This window comes from Solanum verrucosum, unplaced genomic scaffold (genome assembly GCF_900185275.1).
Source record: "Solanum verrucosum unplaced genomic scaffold, falcon-dt-bn FXZP01000182.1, whole genome shotgun sequence".
Classification (NCBI taxonomy): domain Eukaryota; kingdom Viridiplantae; phylum Streptophyta; class Magnoliopsida; order Solanales; family Solanaceae; genus Solanum; species Solanum verrucosum.
The window spans coordinates 6,829,006-6,850,727 of NW_026020378.1; the positions used below are offsets into that span (position 1 = coordinate 6,829,006).

A 21,722-nucleotide genomic window follows, 5' to 3' on the forward strand; every position below is an offset into this window, starting at 1 on the left:
GAAAGAACAAGATATTGCAAATGCTACGCTACTGATTGAAGTAGCAAAGAGAAGGTTGCAAATGCTAAGAGATGATGGATGGGATGCACTTATTAATAAGGTATCCACATTTTGTATCAAGTATAACATTTTGTTACCTAATTTTGATGAGCCATATGTTAATTCTGGAAGATCAAGGCGTAAACCTTCCGATTATACGGTCTTACATCATTATCGTGTTGAAGTATTTTGTAAGATTATTGATTGGCAGCTTCAAGAACTCAATGATCGTTTCAATGAGGTTACTACTGATTTGCTTCATGGAGTTGCTTGTTTGAATCCAGTTGACTCATTTTCTAGTTTTAACATCAGAAAAATAATGAGAATGACTAAGTTATATCCTGATGACTTTGATGAGTTTAGTATGAATGCTCTTGAGAATTAACTTGCCACTTACATTATTGATGTTCGTGATATGGATGAAAGGTTCTCCAATCTTAATGGACTTTGTGATCTCTCAAGAAAATTAGTTGAGACAAAGAAGAACCTAAACTTTCCTCTTGTATTCCGCTTAGTGAAATTTGCTTTGCTTTTACCAGTTGCCACTGCATCCGTTGAAAGAGCTTTTTCGGCAATGAAGTTTATTAAAAATGCCTTGCGGAATCGGATGAATGATGAGCTTTTGAGCGGTTGTCTAGTTCCTTTTGTAGAAAAAAATGTATTTATTAATATTTCTAATGATACTATTGTAAAAACATTTCAAGAGATGAAACCGCGTCGAGTACGGTTGTAATAATGTAATTGTGTTTTGCTTTTATTAGTAAAATTTATTTTGTTGAATTTTTTGTGTGCATACTACTTTATATTTTGACACCCCTCAATCTAAATCCTGGCTCCGCCACTGCTTGGAAGTTGCAGAGAAGTGCTCCAACACAACCAAGAAAAAAAATATCGTGAGTTGGAGAGAAAGTGCTCCAACACTTGGAAGTTGGAGAGAAGTGCTCCAACACAACCAAGAAAAAAAAATATTGTGAGTTGGAGAGATAGTGCTCCAACACTTGGAAGCTAGAGAGAATGTGTTCCAACACAACCAAGAAAATAAATAAATTGAAAGATTGAAGAGAAGTACTCCAACAATTGAAGATTGAAGAGAAGTACTCCAATACAACAACAATAACAAGAAGGAAAAGGCAAGAAGTATACAACTTTGAATTACGGGAGAGTGTTGAAAATAATAATTCAAAGTTGGAGTAGGATTTCTAAGTTGATTATGATTTGTTAGAGTGGATTCGTAGTGCTAGTTTAATTTAGTTTTTATTTTTATAAATACAGAAAATATAGAAACACACAAAAATATACAAAAGATACAAGAACTTATAAATAAAATATTTTCCTTCAATCTCACATGTTTTTTTTTTTGGAATATGGTTTGGAATATATCCGAACTTTGATTGCAATTGATGTAACAATCCCAAACTTTGGGCAGGATACCCCTGCACTATTTAATAATGTATTTTAAAGATACATAAGTGTTCACATGGACATCATAAATATTATATCGTTATAAATAGTAACTTGTCCACGGATGCACATATATATCTTTAAAATACATCATTAAATATTGCAAGGTGAATTCTGACACCATCATTATTGAATTGTGTATCAATATCAATATACAAAATATAAATTTATACATTATTATAGGAAATGACATTCCTTATGAAATTATCAATACTTAAATATATAAATGATGTACATTGTGGTATAATGTTGGTGTCAGTATATATTTCACAATCAGAATGATTAAAATCAAAATATCTTTAATTATAATCTATATGCCTGAAAATGGTGTATATTGAGTTGTAAAGTTGGTGTTATTATTCGCTCTTAGGTAAATAAATTGATGTACCATATGGTGTAATGTTGGGTACTCTGTAATATAATTATTTATAAAATAAATATTTTTCTAATAATAAAACACCAATTAAACCACAATTATTTTAAATGCCAAACTTTATGTGAAATGGTGTATATTAAAGTTCATAATACGTGAAAAAAAATATTTTACAAATTGAAATGTTGCGAATTTTAGTCATAGATTTGATTTTTCATAAGAAAAAATGGCTTTAAATAGAATGATATTTTGATTCGTGAGTGAATAGAATATTCGTTTTTGTGGTTATGAGAGAGAAAATGTCGTAAAAAGATAGAGAAGGAGAAAATTATGGAAGGAAGTTGAAAAATTGATGGGGAGAAAGTTATGGAAAGATTTTTTTTTAAATCAGATTAGTTGTATGTTTAAAAAATGGGATTTACCGAGTCTTTTTATTTTTACCTAGTTTGTTGTGTTTCGTTAGAATTCTATTGTTATTTAGGAAAAAGTAATATATATATATATATATATATATATATATATATATATATATATATAATTGGAGAAAGACGCCTGAAGCACTGGGAAGCCGATCATATAACTTGCAAGCTTGATTTTATTAACCTAGAGTATACTGTTAAAACTGCTTCAATAGAATCCACAAACGAAGACCTGAAAGAATTTGAAGACCAGATAAAGGAATTATTAAATTTAGGGGTAATAAGAAGGTCGACTTCAAAACATAGGTCAGCCGCATTTATGGTAAGAAATCATAATGAAATACTAAGAGGAAAAACTAGAATGGTAATAAACTACAAAAGACTTAATGACAATACTAGAATGGATGAATATAAATTAACAGAAAAATCAGAATTAATAAATCGAATACAGGGAAGAAATTTTTTTAGTAAGTTCGATTGTAAGTCCGGATATTGGCAAGTCAAAATGCATGAAGATAGTATAGAATGGACAACTTTTACTTGCCCAGAAGGACATTTCAAATGGTTGGTAATGCCCTTCGATTTAAAAACAGCCCCTCCAATCTTTCAAAGAAAGATGGATAATATATTTAGAGACTATAAAAACTTTATTTTAGTTTATGTAGACGATATCTTAGTATTTAGTAACAATACCAATGAACATTTAGGACATTTACAAATGGTGTTTAAATTGTTTGTAGACAATGGAATTATAATTAGCAAAAAGAAAATGGAATTATGTAAGACTCTTATAAAATTCTTAGGGGTAGAAATTGAAAATGGAAAGATAAAATTACAACCCCATATAGCAAAAAAGGTCCTCGACATGCCTGATAAATTAGATAACACTAAAGACTTACAAAAATTTCTAAGAATATTAAATTATGCGCGAAGTTTCATAAAAGATCTAGGGATAGTAGCAGGACCATTATACTCTAAAACAGGAATTCATGGACAAAAGATATTCAGTATGGAAGACATAAAACTAGTACAAAAACTCAAACAAATGGTTAAAAATATATCAGATTTAGCCCTCCCACTAGAAACCGACTACCCAATAGTAGAAACAGACGGAAGTCTAGAAGGATGGGGAGCAGTATTAAAAACGAAAAACAATAAATATGGAGATAAGAAGGACGAAAAAATTTGCGCTTATCACAATGGAAAATACAAAGAAAAAGGAAATATGAGTAGCGTAGATGCAGAAATTTTAGCAGTCATATATGGATTAAATAGTTTTAAATTATATATTATTAATAAAAATGAAATTTTGGTAAGAACTGACTGTGAGGCTATTGTAAAATTCCACCAAAAAATAGAAGAAAAAAATAGTAGTAAAAGGAGATGGTTAAATTTTTTTGATGCTACGTCAATATACAATATTTGTTTAGAACATATAAAGGGAAAAGATAATTCCTTAGCAGATCAACTAAGCAGACTTATGAAAACTAATTGTTTGTTTTCAGAATGAGTACAGACAAAAATAATTCCTTAGCAGATCAACTAAACAGACTTATGAAAACTAATTGTTTGTTTTCAGAATGAGTACAGGCAAAAATAAAAACAAAGCATCCAGTTCAAGTTCAAGTGGACAGAGAGACAAAGACTTGTATCTGCAGACTCTTTTAGGAAATACTTTATTTCAACCACATACAAGATTAGAGGAAGCAAGACTAAATACTACGAGCATGGAAAGGTTATATTTTGGGAAACAAAATCTAATTTTCTATCCTCCATCCAATCTAAGTTTCAGGGTAAAACTAGAAACGAAGATAGATAAACCTCAAAGATGCCTAATAGACAACCTGTGGATAGCATACAACAAAATACCTAGAGACAATAGTTACTTCATTTCAGTGGTAAATTCATTAAGTCATTACTTTACAGAAAAAAATGGAGACAAAAAATTCAGATTCTATGTAGTAGTCCAAGGGAGATTGCCAGGAGTTTTCCAGACATGGATAGAAGTAATAGACTCAATCAAAGACTTTCCTACCCCACTTTTCAAAGGATTCAACTATTTCAATGAAGCACTAGACTATGCTAGAGGAATCCTTGGGCCAAATTATTTCATAAGCCCAGCTTTAAGACAAACGACAAGACCTTTCTTGCAATACAATATTCAAAAGGACACTGACAAAATAATTTTTTACAATCATTGTTCTTCAATGACTGAAGAATTCAGAAGACTAAACCAGATAATTGAGAAATTAGAGACTGAGAAAGAAAAATTGACCCTACATATCCACTCATTACAAGAAAGAATAAAGTTTTTACTTGGGAATACTAATCAAACCATACCATTACAAATAAAAGACAACTCAGAAAAACCAAAGAGTTCTCCATCTCAATCCAAAATGGATAAGACGGGTGTACATTCCCCAAAGAATGTAGAAAGAGCTATTGTATCGGCTAAAGGTACAACTAGTCCCGTTCAAACGGTAGCGGGTAAAGACTCATCAAATTCGTTGATGGCTGACACTTTGCCAAAAAGTGTAAGGATTTTGCCAACAAGTTTTAATACGGTCGCAAAAACAAGTAAAAAGACAAAAGGATTCTTGCAAAAGAGAAAAATAAATAAAAGATCGAAAAAATAATAAAAAGTTCCCTTTACAAGTTACTTACAGAAAAAACTAAAGAAGTTATACACGAAAAAATCATACGAGAAACCCCGAAACCAGACCTAGCGAATTCTGAACCAAAAGACACAAGAAGTAGCAGTGATGAGAACGATCTATCAATAGATCAATTTACTTAACATTATGACCCAAATGAAGACAATAATTCAGGAATGAGTTTAGACTCCGTAGCACTACACAATTTGGATACCTAAAAGTATTACGTAAGCAATGATGTCAACAAAAGAAGACAAAAAAGACTACGTAAGCCATGACATCACAAGCCACTACCTATAAAAAAGACTCCACTCTTCAGAAACGGACAATAAAAAGGATAATAATTTTGAAAAAAGTCTTTCAAGACCATGTGACGATGGGGCCCAAAGAGCACCCGACATCAAAGAAAGATTATCTTCAACATTTGAAATCTGAACTTCAAATCCGAATCTACTCCTATAAATAGAGACCATTTGCAAGAAAAAAGGAGTAGAGAGAAAAGAGTAAGAAGAGCATCGAGCAAAGAAGAAATATTAAGTTCTAGTTAGTTTTACATATTCCCCTTCCCTTTCACATATTTCCCTTCCCTTTCAAAACAAAAAATAAGAGTGAGTGTTTGTGTACAAAAAGTGTGAGTGTTTTAATTTTCAAGTAGCTGCAAGGTCACCGGGGACTCCTGAAAGGGAAACCTCATTCCTACCATTATCATGTAAGTAGTTATCAGTTTTCTAGATCTTAGTAAGTTTCTCCCTATATTATGTATGTATTATTATGCACTGTTATTATAAATGTTTAATATGATGTTTATATTACTATTATGTTCATATACTGTTTAAATTACTCTTAGTAAATGGTTATTTCCTTATCTTCTTAGTTTTCCAGACATGGATAGAAGTAATAGACTCAATAAAAGACTTTTCTACCTCACTTTTCAAAGGATTCAACGATTTCAATGAAGCATCAACATTTTGATCAAGATCAGTGAATTTCTATATTTCAATTTTTATGTTCTTTTAAATTATAGCTCCTTCCAATGCTAGTGCAAAAGTCCTGTAAAGTGTAACACATATATTACTAACCATCATGGTCAAATAACTATTATTTGTGGTCAAGCTTATTTTGCACTCACAAAACCATGTAAAGATCTATGAAAGACGTGAAAAATGTGTTGACTGTAAATGTGCTAAATTATTAGCACCAAATGCACGGTGTAATAACATAATTATACATTCAGAACCTATTCAAAGCAGTGAAGAAGATAATCACATTGAGAGCAACTTACTTGAAATGCTTTCCGAACCATTCCAACATGTCTTGGTTAGCCTCGCCAGATGATTTTACGTCCATTAACATGTACCTCTCTCTTTGCCAATTCTGAAAAGTAAAATTTGATGAGTGTTGTGAAATCACAAAATGGACACCATGTAAATGCTCCCATTTTTCTACTCGCAAAGACAAAGTGGATTTGTTCAATTTGCACATGTTTCCAGTATAAAAAAGAATGAGAAAAAAGAAAAAAATTCAAGGACATAAGCAAATAACCCATTGAGAATTGCAGATTCTTCAAGCAAATGAGCGTTGCCTATCTCCATAGTACCTGAAAGCAAAAAAAATAATCATGTTATAGATTGACATTAGTGCTGAAATGAAGGCATTTTAAAATTGAAATTGTTTATCTACTCCATCCGAGGAAAGCTCATATCTTCTAATACTTTTGCAATTAAGTTCACCATCTTTAATTCATCTGCAAAGTACTCATTGACTGAGTTTCTTTCAGTATCACAAAGAGTAAACTGTTGTCCACTCTAGAGCTTTAAAAGACATAAACCAAGCAAGTTTCGCACTACCTTGTCTGAGCAAAAATAGGGCAAATAGGAAACTACATAGACCTCACTCTTATCAACTAAATATTATGACGACAAAGAAGACATTGAATGATCCAGTTTCCCGCATTGAGAACAATGAATCAGGTGCTTTCAAATGAACATCAAAACATGCAAAGATTGCCTGATATATGGACTGTGTGATATGATACAACTGCTCTAAATTACTCTAAATTCAAAGTCACAGAGGGCGATGAAACTATAATATATTATCTGCAAAATGATATACTAACACTATAGATAATATCTATGCTCAGAGTAGAGATCTAGAAGACACAAACCACAAATCAAGCTCACTCTAATCAACTAAGTTTCAAGATGATATCTGACTAATATATGAACTGTCATATAGTTGCTTTAAACTAATCAAATTTCAAAATTACAGAGGGCAATGAAACCACAGTGACCCACACGATCACATCAAGCTGTCCACAAATATAATACAGATAAAAAATAAAAAAATGCATACTGCTCTAAAATAATTACATTTCAAAATCTTTGCGTGCCTTGACAGTTCAGTATCCTAGTAGATACGAAGACAATACAGATAAAAAACCTTCAAATAGAAACTCAACTGTTCTATAAATAATCAAATTGCAAAATCATAGAGAGTGATGACACTACAATATCCTAAAAGATCACATTAAACTATCCACGAGGACAACACATATAAACAACCTCAAGAAAAATAATAATCAAATTACAAAACCACTAAGAATGCTGGCTATAAAGTATCTTAGACGATCAAATTAAGCTATTCATAAATACAATAAAAGTCCTCAAATTGCTCTTAAATAATCAAATTTAAAAATCATATAAATCGATGGCACCACAGTACTCTAGAATACCACATTACGCTATCTACGAAAACAATAAAAAACACTAAGATTGCTCTAAAATAGTCAAATTTCAAAATCACAGAGAGCGTGAAACTACAGTATCTTAGATGATGACGTAACAATACACAAAGAGAACATAAAAAAAAAACACTCTAGACGTGCAACTGAAGAATTGTTGTTGAGTTGACGGATAAAGATCTCCTTGTAGCTGTAGAAAGTGTTGATAATAAGACTGAGAAGCTGATTGATCTCAGCTCGAAAAGCAAACGTCTCTGTGTCCAACATTTTTTGTAGATCTAAAGAGTTGTTGCTACTACGAAAAAGAATCTCAGGCGAAGTGAAACATAGAGGGACTCAAAAGCAAGAGAGGATTTATGGACAGTTTTAAGCAACTTCGTATCGAGGGCTACTTACTTGGAATGCTTTCCGAACCATCTCAACATGTTTTGTTATATCCTCGTCAGCTAATTTTACACTCATTCACATGTAACTCTCTCTTGCCAATTCCCAAAAATAAAATTTGATGAGTGTGTGAAGTTACGAAGCGGACACCATGTAATACTCCCATTTTCCTATTCCCAGAGATTAAAAAAAAATTGGTTCAAGTTGCACCTATTTTCAATACAAAAGGAAATTAGAAAGAAGAAAAGATTCCAAGGACACAAGTAGATATTCCGTTGAGAATTACATATTTCTGAGAAATTATGAAAAAGAATCCTACAAAACTTGATACTCCAAGCAAATGAGTGTTGCCTATCTCAATTAACTGAAAGCAAAGAAAACACTCATGTTAGATTGGCAAGGACTGCTGAAGCAAAAGGCATATTAAAATTGAAGTTGTTTATCTACCATTCGATGCCGCACCCGTTTCACGTTCTTCAAATATACACTACTTTTGGAGAATCTAACATGAACCCATTGCCATTTTTGAAGAGTCCAAACAACATTCATGAAAACTGAATGAAAAGGTCAGTCTCACAAAAATGGACTCACTCCTCTAGCATATCTAAAGACTAAAAGTAATCAAGTAGTTCGTCAAAGAGAAGAGCAAGATGCAGATCAATTTAGGGGCCAAAGTGTTTTGAGTCATCAATAAATTTTGCCCATGAAGCTTAAAACTAAAATAGCTCAGAATGCAAGTATTTTAATCAAACATTCAAAAAGATAGTTAATTGGCTTGAAGATTGGATATAATACATTAAGGTTAATTACTTGTATTCAATTAGGTGAGTTTAATCAACCAAATGTGCCACAATCCCAAATTAGTTGGAGTATCTTCTATATGCCCATTCACTTATTCATAGACAAAACTATGAAAGATGGAAACTTTGAGGCAACAATACTTTTTTTGAACGAAGATCGCGTCTCCCTCTTTACTCTTTTTATTGTTATTTTTTTTCTTTAAGCTTTCCAGTAAATCCTCGGCTCTATCCTCCTTTAGCCTTCTTTTGTACAAATCTGATAGTTTTTTGTACAATTTGTTGAAGCCAGAGTCTAAATGATAATATCTATGCTGAAAATATGAATACTAAACTGAAATGCTATAAATGAAAGAGTGATTTTACTTGATACAAAATTTTCAACTTCTCTCAGAATGTGGTTCATTCCAACCTTATAACCCAAGAAGGAAGTTACCTTACAGGGTTTGCTTGTGTCATCCTTAGGCACTGGAAAAAAGGGAAAAACAAATTAAAATAAATGACGGATAAGGAAAAGCTTAAATATTTACTAAAAAGTAAAATGTGCAGAAGTTGTAAAGAAGCTAAAAGCCAAACAAAAAAAAAGAGAAGGTTGCAAATGGTAATTTGCATTATGCAGCTTTTGGTAACTCAAAGATCTTGGAACATATTAGAGAACATACTTATGTTAAAAGTGATAAATTCAAGAACTGAATCCTACGCTAGTTTATTGTCTTCTTTAATATTGTCACGTTTGAGTACAAAGAAATTTATGCTATCAGATAGTTTATGTTCAATAGGTTAGCTCCGATGTAGGTGCTTATGGCCTTTATTGATTCAGAATTAGAAAAATAAAGTGCAATTCACTCATCAATGTTCTCTTTATATATGAATCCTTGGCAACGATTGTTTGGCATATGGAGGATGCAAGAAAGTTATCCTTATGATTCACTCTCTATACTATCTCATGAATTAGAACAGATTCATATAATTAAAGATCAATTCAATCAAAATAATGTATGGTTTGTAAATAAATAACAAACATAAAGATTTTCTTAGACAATCATCAAACACTAAATCACTGGAAGGGTCTAATAAGGCCGCAACTAAAAGATGGTAGTATTTCATGAATCTAATTTGACGAATTTTACTCCAAAAGATAGAATTCATCTCTTCTGTCAAAGTCGAAGCCTTAAAAGATTTGCAAAACTCTCACCTTTGGAGCATGATCAAGCTTTAGGTTCAAATCTAAAAACATTATAGTCTTTTCAGATTTCGAAAGTCTTAATAGAAGAGTTAATTCTGCAGGGATTAATAATATCACTAACATTTTTGTGAATTGTGATTTGCCTCTTCCAAATAGAAGCTACCTACATATAAATTTATAAACATCCTATTCATTTTCATCAATTGTAATACGCGGTGAAAGTGAACTCAAAGTTCTCGAGATGAACAAACTTTGTTTCAGTATAAGTAGTCATCGAGCTCTTAAAAAATTATTACATGAGAAAGCAGACATTCATATAATTCCACTGTTCACTATAATAATATCTACAATGCAATTCTGCTTAACATGATATTGAAACCTTAATACATAACAACACCACACAGTAGGAATGAGCTTAGAAGCAACTACTTCCCCTTGTAATGCTTTCAATTTTTAGAAATATGAGCAAGAATTGGTGAAACACTCACATTCAAGAAACTTTAAACGACAATTAAGAGACATGCATGAAAATTGATGAGAATAAATTAATAAGAGAAGTACTAAATTAGCAGTACAAAATAAGGTACGGGACTTCCTGCACATTATCCGGTTCAATCTCGACCTATCAAAATTTCAGAAAAATAAACTGACGAAAAAAAGGAAAAATGCAAAGAACTCTTTGACCAACCTTCTTCAAGGAATGCATCAATTTTAGACACTTCTTCATGAGAACTTCAGCAAATTTGGAGCAAAGGATTGCATCAATTTTTTTTACAGAGAAGAGAGAGAAGTGGAACTGTAGAGAAGCCTTGAGAAATTTGGGGACTAAGTGAAAAATAAATGTCTCTCACAAAGATAAAAAGCAAATAAGGATGTTACTACGTGTCTGCCAGAAAAAGGAAAATTGGAGGGCATTGAACTTAAATACATACACTTGTAAGCAAGAAAATGCAAGTTTATGGTACAATTTTTGTTTCTTTCAGTACAACTATTTGATGTTGTGTTAGTCCATTTCTTGTTCACTTATAAATAAGGGTAATATATATATATATATATATATATAGTGGCGTACGCAGGATTTTTTCAAAGCGGCGTCACCATTTAAGGAACAAAAATGGCTCAAGAAGAAAATCAATGAAGCTTTTGCTTTAGACCCAAAAATTTGAGGCCCGTTAATAGTGAACTTTATGAAAAAATATTTTTCTTAAAAATATAAAATTTTAATTGAATTAATTTTTTTTAAAAAATTTATGTATTCTTTAAATTAGATAATATTATAGAATTTCTAATTAAATCACTCACATCTTCATATTATTAAATAAAGTTTTATACAACATTATTTAAAAGATTGTATTGCAAATAAAAGATTAACATCTTTAAAGCTTAATAAAAATTTAATAAAGCTTGATTCAAGTACATTACTATCTTTCTCTCCGACGAAATTTCATATTTTGAAAGGTATACATAATATCCTCAGTAGAAACACGACTAAATAATTTTTTTTATATATATAAATTGACATTTGTAATTTTTTTTAGAATAATAGCTCTCCATTACTGCACAATTAAATTTAGACTAATATGATGTAATCTGCACAATTAGTTATTGAGGATCAAATAATAGAGGATTGCAAATAGAAAAAATAAAATTATTATTATGAACAAACAAAAATTAAAATTCAAGCACATTATAAAATAAATAGAATAGCAAAAACATACTAACATGATATGGAGATTCGAGATGCTGAATAATGATAATGGATGAACAAGAACGACAAGAAAATTGAAGAAATTCAGAAGTAAATATATAAATATAAGGATTTAAGGAGTCAACACTATTTTTATTTAACTATAATTTTAATCAATAAATGACTCAAAGATTTTGAGTTTTATTTTAATTCTAAAAATAAAAAAGAGTAGTTAAATTTTGAATACATTAGAGTGGTTCGGTAGGTTTTTAATGAAGGGGCCTATTGTTTTGATTTTTTTTTATTAAATTGAAAAATAAAGTTATAAAACATGGTGAAAAAAGCAAAAATTAAGAGAGAAGGAAAAAAAACGTGAAAACAAAAACACCCACTAGAGAATTGAACTCGGGATGCAACACATTCAATACAACGCCTCTGCCACCTGCGCTAGGAGCATTTTCATGCAGGGGTGTCCTTTTAATTATTTTTACCTTCGATGTTTTTTTTTTTTAGTTTTTATATAGGTATATTCCGTAAAAAAATTCGATGAAGCGTGACACAGCTTACATATACATAAATCCGCCCCAATATATCATATATATATTATTATTATAAGTGGGAAGCTCCAAAGTGTAAAGTTAGATTACCATTTTACCCCTACACTAAATAAAAATTATACATTATCTCATTAATTATTAATTAAATATTAAACTTTAATTACCTCTAAGCTTTCTGAATATCATAAAAAACTGGAAAAAATATGAAAAGTCACATTACATTATTTATCATAGTCAACCATTTACATTGTTTTAAGACTTTTCCAAACTAAATCGTTGTTTTAAGAAGTCCAAAAAAATGTTTAAATATATTATCCAATTAAATGTGAAATTAAAGACATTAAAGAAAAGGGAAGATAAAAAGATGTGTATCAGTTTTCAAACCCTCTTTTCCATAAATTAATTTGTTAGAACTCTTGTCTCTTCATTTGCCTATATTGAATGAAGATGAGTTTTTCAAATTTATAAATACGGATATTGAATAATATCAAACAAGTGTATGATGAAAGGTTAGTTATACAATTGCTAATTGCCAAATCCTTACTTTTATTTGATCTCTTCGTATTATTTTAATTTTAGATTTCATGATCTATGGGTATATCATATTTAATTGTATTTATGTTTGCCAATTTTTCTTTCTCAGCTTTGGTGGCATCAAGATTACAAGCAGCTATAATATATGATGATAACTTCCCTATTTTGTTGTTTTCTCAGTGGTAATTTCTTAACAGAATTATCATTTTTGTAAAGCATGAATATTTTGGACTTTCAAATCATTATGGAACAAAAGTTTATAGTGCTTCAAGATCCTTCAATTCATTTTTAAATGAATTTGAAGTTATATTTTTCAAGTGACAGGATAGTTTCCACATCTACAAATTAGGTATACAATTCTTTTTTATAATATATATATATATATATATATATATATATATATATATATTAGTTCTCATATGTTTTTTAGTGTTGAAGTGCTGGTATTATATTTTACCTCTTCTGCGTCAACTAAATTGAGAAACTTGTTGATGCATTTTTACAATCTCATATTTAGTAATGTCCAAATTCTTGCTTTATTAAATTATGTTATTTAGGATTTGTATATATTATACTTTATGTATCACACACTATAATTGCATATAATTATACATTTAATTGTTTATGCATGTAGGTTATGAGAAAAAAACAACGTAAGAAATTCTAATAATTTGAAGTTCACACATTAACTTCTGAGGTGAAAGCAGTGGATGGTGTTTAATTTAGTGACGTAAATGATGTTTTCTTTCTCGCTTTTATGTAAATATATTTCTTTTTTTTATTGTTTGAGTTAATTTTGGATATATTTGAGAATAGTATGTATATAAAATATATTACAACTTTTTCTTTCTTCTGTAAACAGGGAATATGGCTTTGCCTTTTGTTTGATTTTTTATGTCCCGCATTTCTATCGTAACGAAGGTTGTTGTGGGGAGATCTTTGTGTCACTGAAGATTGCTTTCAATGATTGCAAAATCAAAAATATAAAAAATATTGCAATACTATAATTTCTCTTCTAGAAGTCATAAAAGAAAGAATAGGTATACTTTGGTTTGATAAGCCAAAAAAAATAACCCCGACTTGCTTTTGTCACTCAAGCAATACCAGTTTTTCAGTTTGATTTTTTCTTTAAATTTGTTGTCATTTCTTATTCTTCATTCTACCTCTCCTCTAATTTTAAAATAAAATACACTCTCTTTATGTCCCCCAAATGAAGTATTGAAGTTCAAAATATGATGATCGACATTTTTAAATATTGAGTAAGAAATACTTTTACTTTCACGATACATATATATCATTTTGGAGGCTTATGTCAAATGATTTTATTCACGCTAAATATAAGTCAGATTAAAAATCCAATATAATGTTATTATATCTTAATTAATAATTTTACTTCTTGTTACACAGAACAAACTTTATAGAAAGAAACAAAGTCAAATTATAACTTCAACAATTAGTTTTAAACTATAATTGTTGTCTTGCCCATGCATTTCAAGTTCAACTACGATATCGCTTTAACATATGAAAATATTAATTACCAGTTTGTATTTTTTTTCTCTTCTAATTCAATTTTGAATCCCATACACATGTTTTAACAATATTTATGTTTTGAAAGTATGTATTAACTGATAGGAATACACGTGCGACGCACGTGTCCAAAACTAGTATATATATATATATATATATATATATATATATATATATATGTTATTTTGTTTCTTAAATTGTATATATATGTTTTTTACCCTTTTACTAAAATTTCCATATTTTAAACATTTTTCGGTATCAATTTTTAATTTTAATATAAGTTTAAGCTAGGCTTACACATTAGAAAAAAACCTAATAAATACGTATTTTCTTTCTTCAAATTGAAGTATTGAACAGAAAAATTTGTTTGTTTTACGTTAGAAGAGAACCCTAAAGAAATACCGATCTTCTTCTTCTAGTTCAACAGAAAATTTTGTTTGTTTTGAGAATATAATGGGGAAAAGTAATAGTCATCCAATGGACAAGGAGATGATGAACAGTTTGGTGAAGTATGTAATAGGGAAGCCTTTTCCTCGTAAGCATACTGTTATGGATGTCGATGATGTTTACGGAATCAGAGTATTCAGTCCATCACAAATCCTTGAATCTACCAAGGGCACAAATAGCAACACACGATTGTTGATCACTTTTCAGAATAGGGAAAACTGTAAAGTATTTGCTAGTAAAGAGGCCCCTGGGTTTTGGAAATCTACACCCAAACGCAAGTCAATTTTTGATGCCAACAAGAGACACATTGGCAACATCAAAATTTCGTGGTACTACTACTACAACGTCGATGATGGTAGAGACAAATCATCATCCAGATTGAGACAGAGTGAATGGCAGATTAGAGAATATTATCTCACATCCAAATATCTGCCCCAAAGCAAAGTTGAGAGAAAAAATGTCTTATTAACCATGATGATCAAGACCAAAGCTGCTAATGATAATAATAATGACAAATCTGATGAGAAGATGCAGAGGATTGTTCTTGACAAGCAGGATATTATGCAATCTTTACAATGCCTTCAACTTTAGTGATTGAACAACAGATTAGAGCCAGTTTGCGTTTTTGTTTGTGTTAAAAAACATTACTGATCAATATTATCAGGTTCTAACTGCTATTTACTAAGTGTTTTTTTTTTCTTTCTAAATTTCCTTTATTTGATAGTCTGATATAAGTTTTATTCTACTTACAACTTGTGTGTGAAAGTAAGGTTTCTTAGTCTTTTGTGTATCTGGGCTGGTCTAATTGATGCCTTTTCATGAACATCTTACTTCATATATAAAATGTTTTATTCTGGTTTCTCAAACTCTTACGCGATTTAGCTAGTTTAGAATTTGAAGACACAGAATTTGGGAGCGTACGGTATGTACCAAAAGCTGGTAGGATTAATATTATCTGTTTGGCTGACTGATTCAAAGAGTTAAGACTATCAGTTGCTTGCAAAATCTGGTTCACCATTGTGTCTGGAGATGAGTTGCCGGTCTAATGGTGAGAGTGAGAAAGTTTCATCGCCTCATGACAGGAGTATTTTGGTGTATCCACAAGCTTCAGCGAGTTACAGAGTAGTGTGGTGTACCCACAAACTGTACTTATAACTGGATGGATGCATGTCAATGAACAGGGTAAAATGCGTGATCCTTACATTCATGGTTTCGTCCTCTGATGCGAATGGACCAACGAATATGTACACGGGAGTTACCAAAGATTCAGGAGGAAATTGAGCCGACTTGCCAACAATTCCCCCCTATAGTAACTCAGGGGCTGAACATGGAACTCATTCCTTGAACCAGCAGATGGCGACTGCTGGCTTTGCCGGAACGCTTGCTCCGTCTACGTCTTCGGTACTTCCTCTTCTATATTTAAGGATTTGTAATGTTCTTGGTGTTATTCTTTTAGTTACTTGTTTCTTCAAGCTGTCATGTGCAACTTTATCTCTTAAAAAAGTGTCCTGTTTTTGTTCCTGCATGGGCTGGTCAGATCTCGATTGTTCTTTTGTCATTTTCTCCCTTCCATCTTGTGTCAACTTGGCCTTATTTAACCTGTAGTTTCTTCTCATTTTATCTGCAGAATTATTTTCCCACACATCTTCCAATACTCTAAACTTTGCTATTTTGAATTTGGCAAAGTTTTCCTTTGTTGTTTGTGCTTGTTTCTGGGTTATGGTCTTTGTCAAAACTTGGAAGGTCTGGTCTATCCACAAACTATTTGTGTATTGTACTTTCATATTAATCGTTCCACACTGCACTCTCCGAACCGAACCCAAACTTAACTTAGCAATTCTTCACATCAGTTTAACTTTATTTTCCCTTTTTGAATTATCTCATGAGTTTCAACTCGCTTCCCTTTATTTTTCTAGTATCATATAGCTTAACTACTAATGTAGGTTTAATTATCAATGAGTTTAAAGTCAGAGAGTTCGATCATTTGCAAACATAGTGATAATATCCGGAGAACTCTACTCTCTAAGTTGTTGCTTTTAATTTTTACTTAGGTTTCTGAACTAATTGTTTCAGTGTTAGTTAGTGCTTCTACTTGATTTTTTGGGTACATTTGCTTTTTAACATTTCATGTTTATGTTAAAAAGTATGTTTTTTTGTTGACAATCCTCTCAAAATTATTCTTGATAAATGATTTTCAGATTTATTGGATGGTTCTGATTGAAACCTGGAAGGTTTTAATTATTTTTTCGGTAAGTGAGATGGGCATTCTCATTAACACACTGTAGCGCATGTCGCATGATGCTCTTTAAAGAGGTGTAGGAACGCCTGTGTCCTGTTGACGTGGACTCTTCAAGTAGTCAAAGTTTGTTGTGATTGTTGCTTGCTTTAGATGGTCTGGAATAGTTTTAATTTTGTAGCAGTAAGAGTTTAGGTTTTGAATTGGTTAATAGAGCCTTACCCACTGTTTGCATTTGCAGTTAACGATGCTTTGTCAGGAAACTGAGAGCAGGAGGGGGAAATGCTTGCTATTTTCTTCTTCTAAATTTATTGATTAGTGTCTTTTAGATTCCTTTTTATTTATTTATGAGTTCCATATCTCTGGATTTTATTTTTTTTAGTGAAAGAGGGTAAGGTAATTAGTTGAAACTTGAAGCTTCTAAGTTATGTCATTTTTTAAGTCATTATCGGGGAGAGAAGTAAATGCTAACCATTTTTAATGCCATCTGCTGTCCTTATTTTTTACAGTAGAAGTTCTAGTGATTCAGTTAGGACAACAATATTTTATCAAGCAACACAAATATGCTGGACTGGCCATGATATTGGAACTCAAATTGAATCTCTTATTCTTAGTCCGAGTCTTTGCTATGTTTTCTCTCTGCTCTTCCATATATATTATTCAACATTTGGTTGTGATTCCTGTGGGATCCTTGCATTTACCTGATGCAGGGATGAATCACTGCTCTGCCAAGGGCTAGCGCTGAATAATGAGTTGCATCTTGTATTGGCCAAGCACAAATCTATTGCTTCCGGAACTTCTGTTCAAGTGGAAAAACCAAAATCCGAACCACATCAACCTCTTGTAAATGTTGATACTCTGCTTATTGAGATCGGAGGCCGCTGATTGAGGCCGCAAACAATCAGTCCAAGGGTAAATAACTATTATCTGTGTCATTCTCTTATTTGGCCTCTGTATACAAACTGAATCCCCCACTCCTCCTCTCCAAATATGTTTTGATTCTTGGTTTCTTTTTGAGCGAGCTCATAGCTTAAATAGTACACGTGGATTTTCTAGATTGAAATGTTAAATTGTTAATTTCCTAAAATGAGTGACCTTAAAATTATTATCAACTAGATTAGGATGTTATCAAGGTTCAAAGTCTTCTGGTACTACAAGATTGATGGAAATATGTGACTTTTTTCTTTGTGATGCAGAATTTTCCTAGTCAGTGCTAGGTGATTGTACTTTAAATAAGCTATCCCTTCCCCTTCCCTCAAAGAAAAGGGGAAATATGATAGAAATCCTGAGTATACTTTTTCATTTTTGAGTCTTCAAATGTGACGCAATCTTTTTCATATAAATCGCTTGGTGTGTTTTTCAGATCTACATCAAATGCTAGCCTAGGGACACAGTTGCTTCTTCCTGCTCCTCCTTCAGCTAGCATTCCATCAACAACAACAAAAATTGATCTTCTGAGTGGAGATGACTTCAGCTCACCTACAACTGAGAATGTCCTGGCCCTTGTTCCTGTTGGTGGAGAACCTCAGCCTGCAAGTCCTGTTTCACATCAGAATGCCCTTGCTCTTGTTGACATGTTTTCATCACCCAGCAACTCACAATCTCCATATTCAGCAGGGCAGACCCATGCTTCATCCCCTCAATTTCGACAACAGAGTTTCACTTCTACCCAGTCAGCTTTGTACCCAAATGGAAGTGTCCCCGGAACTACATATACACAAGGCTCTAACACGGCCTGGAACGAACAGATATCACAGCAACAGCAACAGTCACCTTCTCCAGTTTATGGTGCGTTTCTTTGTCATTCTGCATGCATTCTGGTTTATATCAACAACAACAACAACAAAAAATCTGCATGCATTCTGTTTTACTTTGAAGTTCTATAGAAATGTGTACTCTGTTCGCTATAGGTCGAATTTGTCCTCATTATTATTCTCTATTACCCCAAAAGACCGCGCAACCATTAGATATGTTAGTGAAAAGTTAAACAGGGATATGCTGAAGTATAGCATGTGTTTGAAGTTGGTATGCCTCATGTGTAAAACCCAATTTCTGTACATGTCTTATGTATTGCCTGAATTTTACGACCTCTTGTTCATTGAGTTTTTGAATTATTACTCATATAGTGCTTGTCTAATTTCTGATTAGGTGGTCAAAGCAGTTCTTTTCCACCACCTCCATGGGAAGCTGAGGCAGCAGAGAGCAGCCAAACAGTAGAGTTGCCTTCAGTTTTGTCGTCAAAAGATTGCACCGCCGAGTGCTCTACTGAAGTTGTAAGTTTTCTTATGCTGTTATTTTTCCTGTCATTTTACAGTCAGTGTGTGTTGCCTTACAAAATGACTGATGACTTTGCAGTTGCAAGTGGAGCAAGAATCTTTTGGCTGTGATGAATATGACAGTGGATTTGCCTTCAGTTTCATCATCTTTTAATGATGAAAAAGGTGTTGTCTAGATCCAGTCATACAATGGACCCTGAAGCTAATGATTGTATGCAACCTCTGCTTGAGAGTGTATTGGAAGAGTATTTCACTAGCCTTTTGCATGAAGAGACGTGATAATCAAGGTAAATATTTGAAACTTGCTGTGATTTGTGTAAATTTATCTCTCTCCCCTAGAAGAGCATATGTGGTGGAGAGATTTTGTTGAAGCAATCCCTTACCTGATTATGTTTTCCCTGTAGAATTCGAGATGCAAATGCTTACCGAAATATGATCAATGAGCTTTTGCATCTCAATTAGAAACAGTTTTATTTTGCAGGTTGCTGAGGACTTAAATATTTTGAATGGCGTTGCAAGTCAAAATGATTCTTCTGATGCCATTTCGGTGTCAGAAAACTTGGCTTGTGTAGATATTCAGACTACTTCACTGTGTAAAAAATTGGCCTAACCCATCGGTGGCCCCCTAAACTTGGCACCAACTTTCACTTGGACACTTTAACTAGGCTTTGTTCATTTTAAGCACCTCATGTCAAACCTCAATGTATCATTTTGACACTTTTTATATTTTCAAAACCGCATTTTAAGTGCGTACATCCAGACGCCTCTTATGTGGAAAAATAAACGAATTGGTATGTGACACGTGGAAATTTTATTTTATTTTTAAAAATCTCAATTTTACCTTCTTTTTTTCTTTCTTCCAGAACCCAAACCCCATGCCCCCACCTCTTTTCTTCTTCTTCTTCTTGTGCCTCCTTCCCCTTCATCTGTTCTTCTCCATCAAAAAGGCAAGAACATAGGTTAGTTTACAAAGTAAAATACGTTTTGGAGAATAAGGAAAATCATACCAAATCGAAAAGTTTTTATATGACATTTAAAAGAAGATGATTTCTTGTGCTACTATGATTGAGATTTACAATGAAGGATATATAAAATAAATTTCCTCTTTTTTCATTGGAAGTTGTTTTTTATTTCTTTTTTATTCCTTGAAATCAATTTAATTTTCAATGGAGAAGGTAAGAATGTAAATCAGTTTTTCCATTTGAAAGAAGTTGGTTTCTTTTTTTGTTCCCTTGAAATCGATTTTGTTTTTGAATATGAATCAAGATGCAAATTCGATTTTCAAAGAAGATGGAAGAATCAAAGCGTGTAACCTAGTAAAATATTGTAGAATTTTTAAAAAAAGTTGTGTGGTGATGGAGGATGGTAGAAGGTGGGGAAGATGGAAGGGAGAAAGCAAGGAAGAAGAAGGAGAAGAAAATATTTACAAAAAAATTCAGAATATTTACAAAAAAAGTCTCTGACGCGCTCAAAATTCGTGTAGCACATGTACTGTGCTTAGTCAGCAAAAAGTGTCAAAATGACATAGCGAGACCCTACATGAGGTGTCTAAAATGAACATCGCCCACTTGACGTGCCTAAGTAAAACTTCGTGCCAAGTTTAGGGGGCCACCGATGGATTAGCCCTAAAAAATTATTGCACCAGAAGTCTATTACATATGTGATTCCTATGTCAGATCAGTTTTCAAGTGCATTTCAGAAGTCTGCTGATTTAGACAATGCCTCGATTAATGAAATGACTGATGAGCTGCAACCACCTGAATACTTTGTGCTACTTGGATGTGTTCCTAATCCATGAATATCAACTTCAAATCACGATTTGAGGTTGAAAACACAAAGGCATGACCCCTCACCCATTGAACAAAGGGGATCCGTGGGGCAGGCTCAAACACTTCCTGGGTAGGTGACTCTGAATGGACTCGTGACTTCATTGATATCTTTGTCAACTTTTGGATTCAGTTTCCTTAAAAAAGGGTAATTGTGGCTGTTTGAACCCAACCGACAAGGAGATGATGAAGTATTTGGTGAGGTACGTAATAGGAAAGCCTTTTCCTAGTAATCACAACGTTATGGAAGTCGATTATTATGATAGAATCAAAATGCTAATTCATCTGAAATTTTTGAATCTACAGAGGGCGCGAAGAACACATGCTATTTGATCGCTTTTCAGATTTTGAAAAAAGGCCAATTTTTTTGCTAGTAAAGCAGCCCCAGGGATTTGGAAACCTACAGGAGAAGTCAAGTCAATTTTTGATGGAAAGAAGAGACACATGGACAACGTCAAAACTTCCTGGTACGATCAAATTAATTGTTCAAAAATTATGTGATTTCTGTTACTATTTTATTTTGTTGTATATCTAAAGTATATTAAGTATGTACATAGCAATTTTTTATTTATTTTTAAT

At 32.2% G+C, this 21,722-nt stretch overlaps 1 protein-coding gene across 1 annotated transcript in view; it reads left to right on the top strand.

The window, feature by feature from the left end:
* The window catches only part of LOC125838658 (TOM1-like protein 9), a 76,294-nt gene that overhangs the window by 29,838 nt on the left and 24,734 nt on the right, over window positions 1-21,722 (top strand). The window contains exon 5 of the mRNA XM_049517703.1: window positions 18,521-18,829. Coding sequence (XP_049373660.1) covers window positions 18,521-18,829 — 309 coding nt within the window. The remainder of the gene's footprint in view (window positions 1-18,520; window positions 18,830-21,722) is intronic.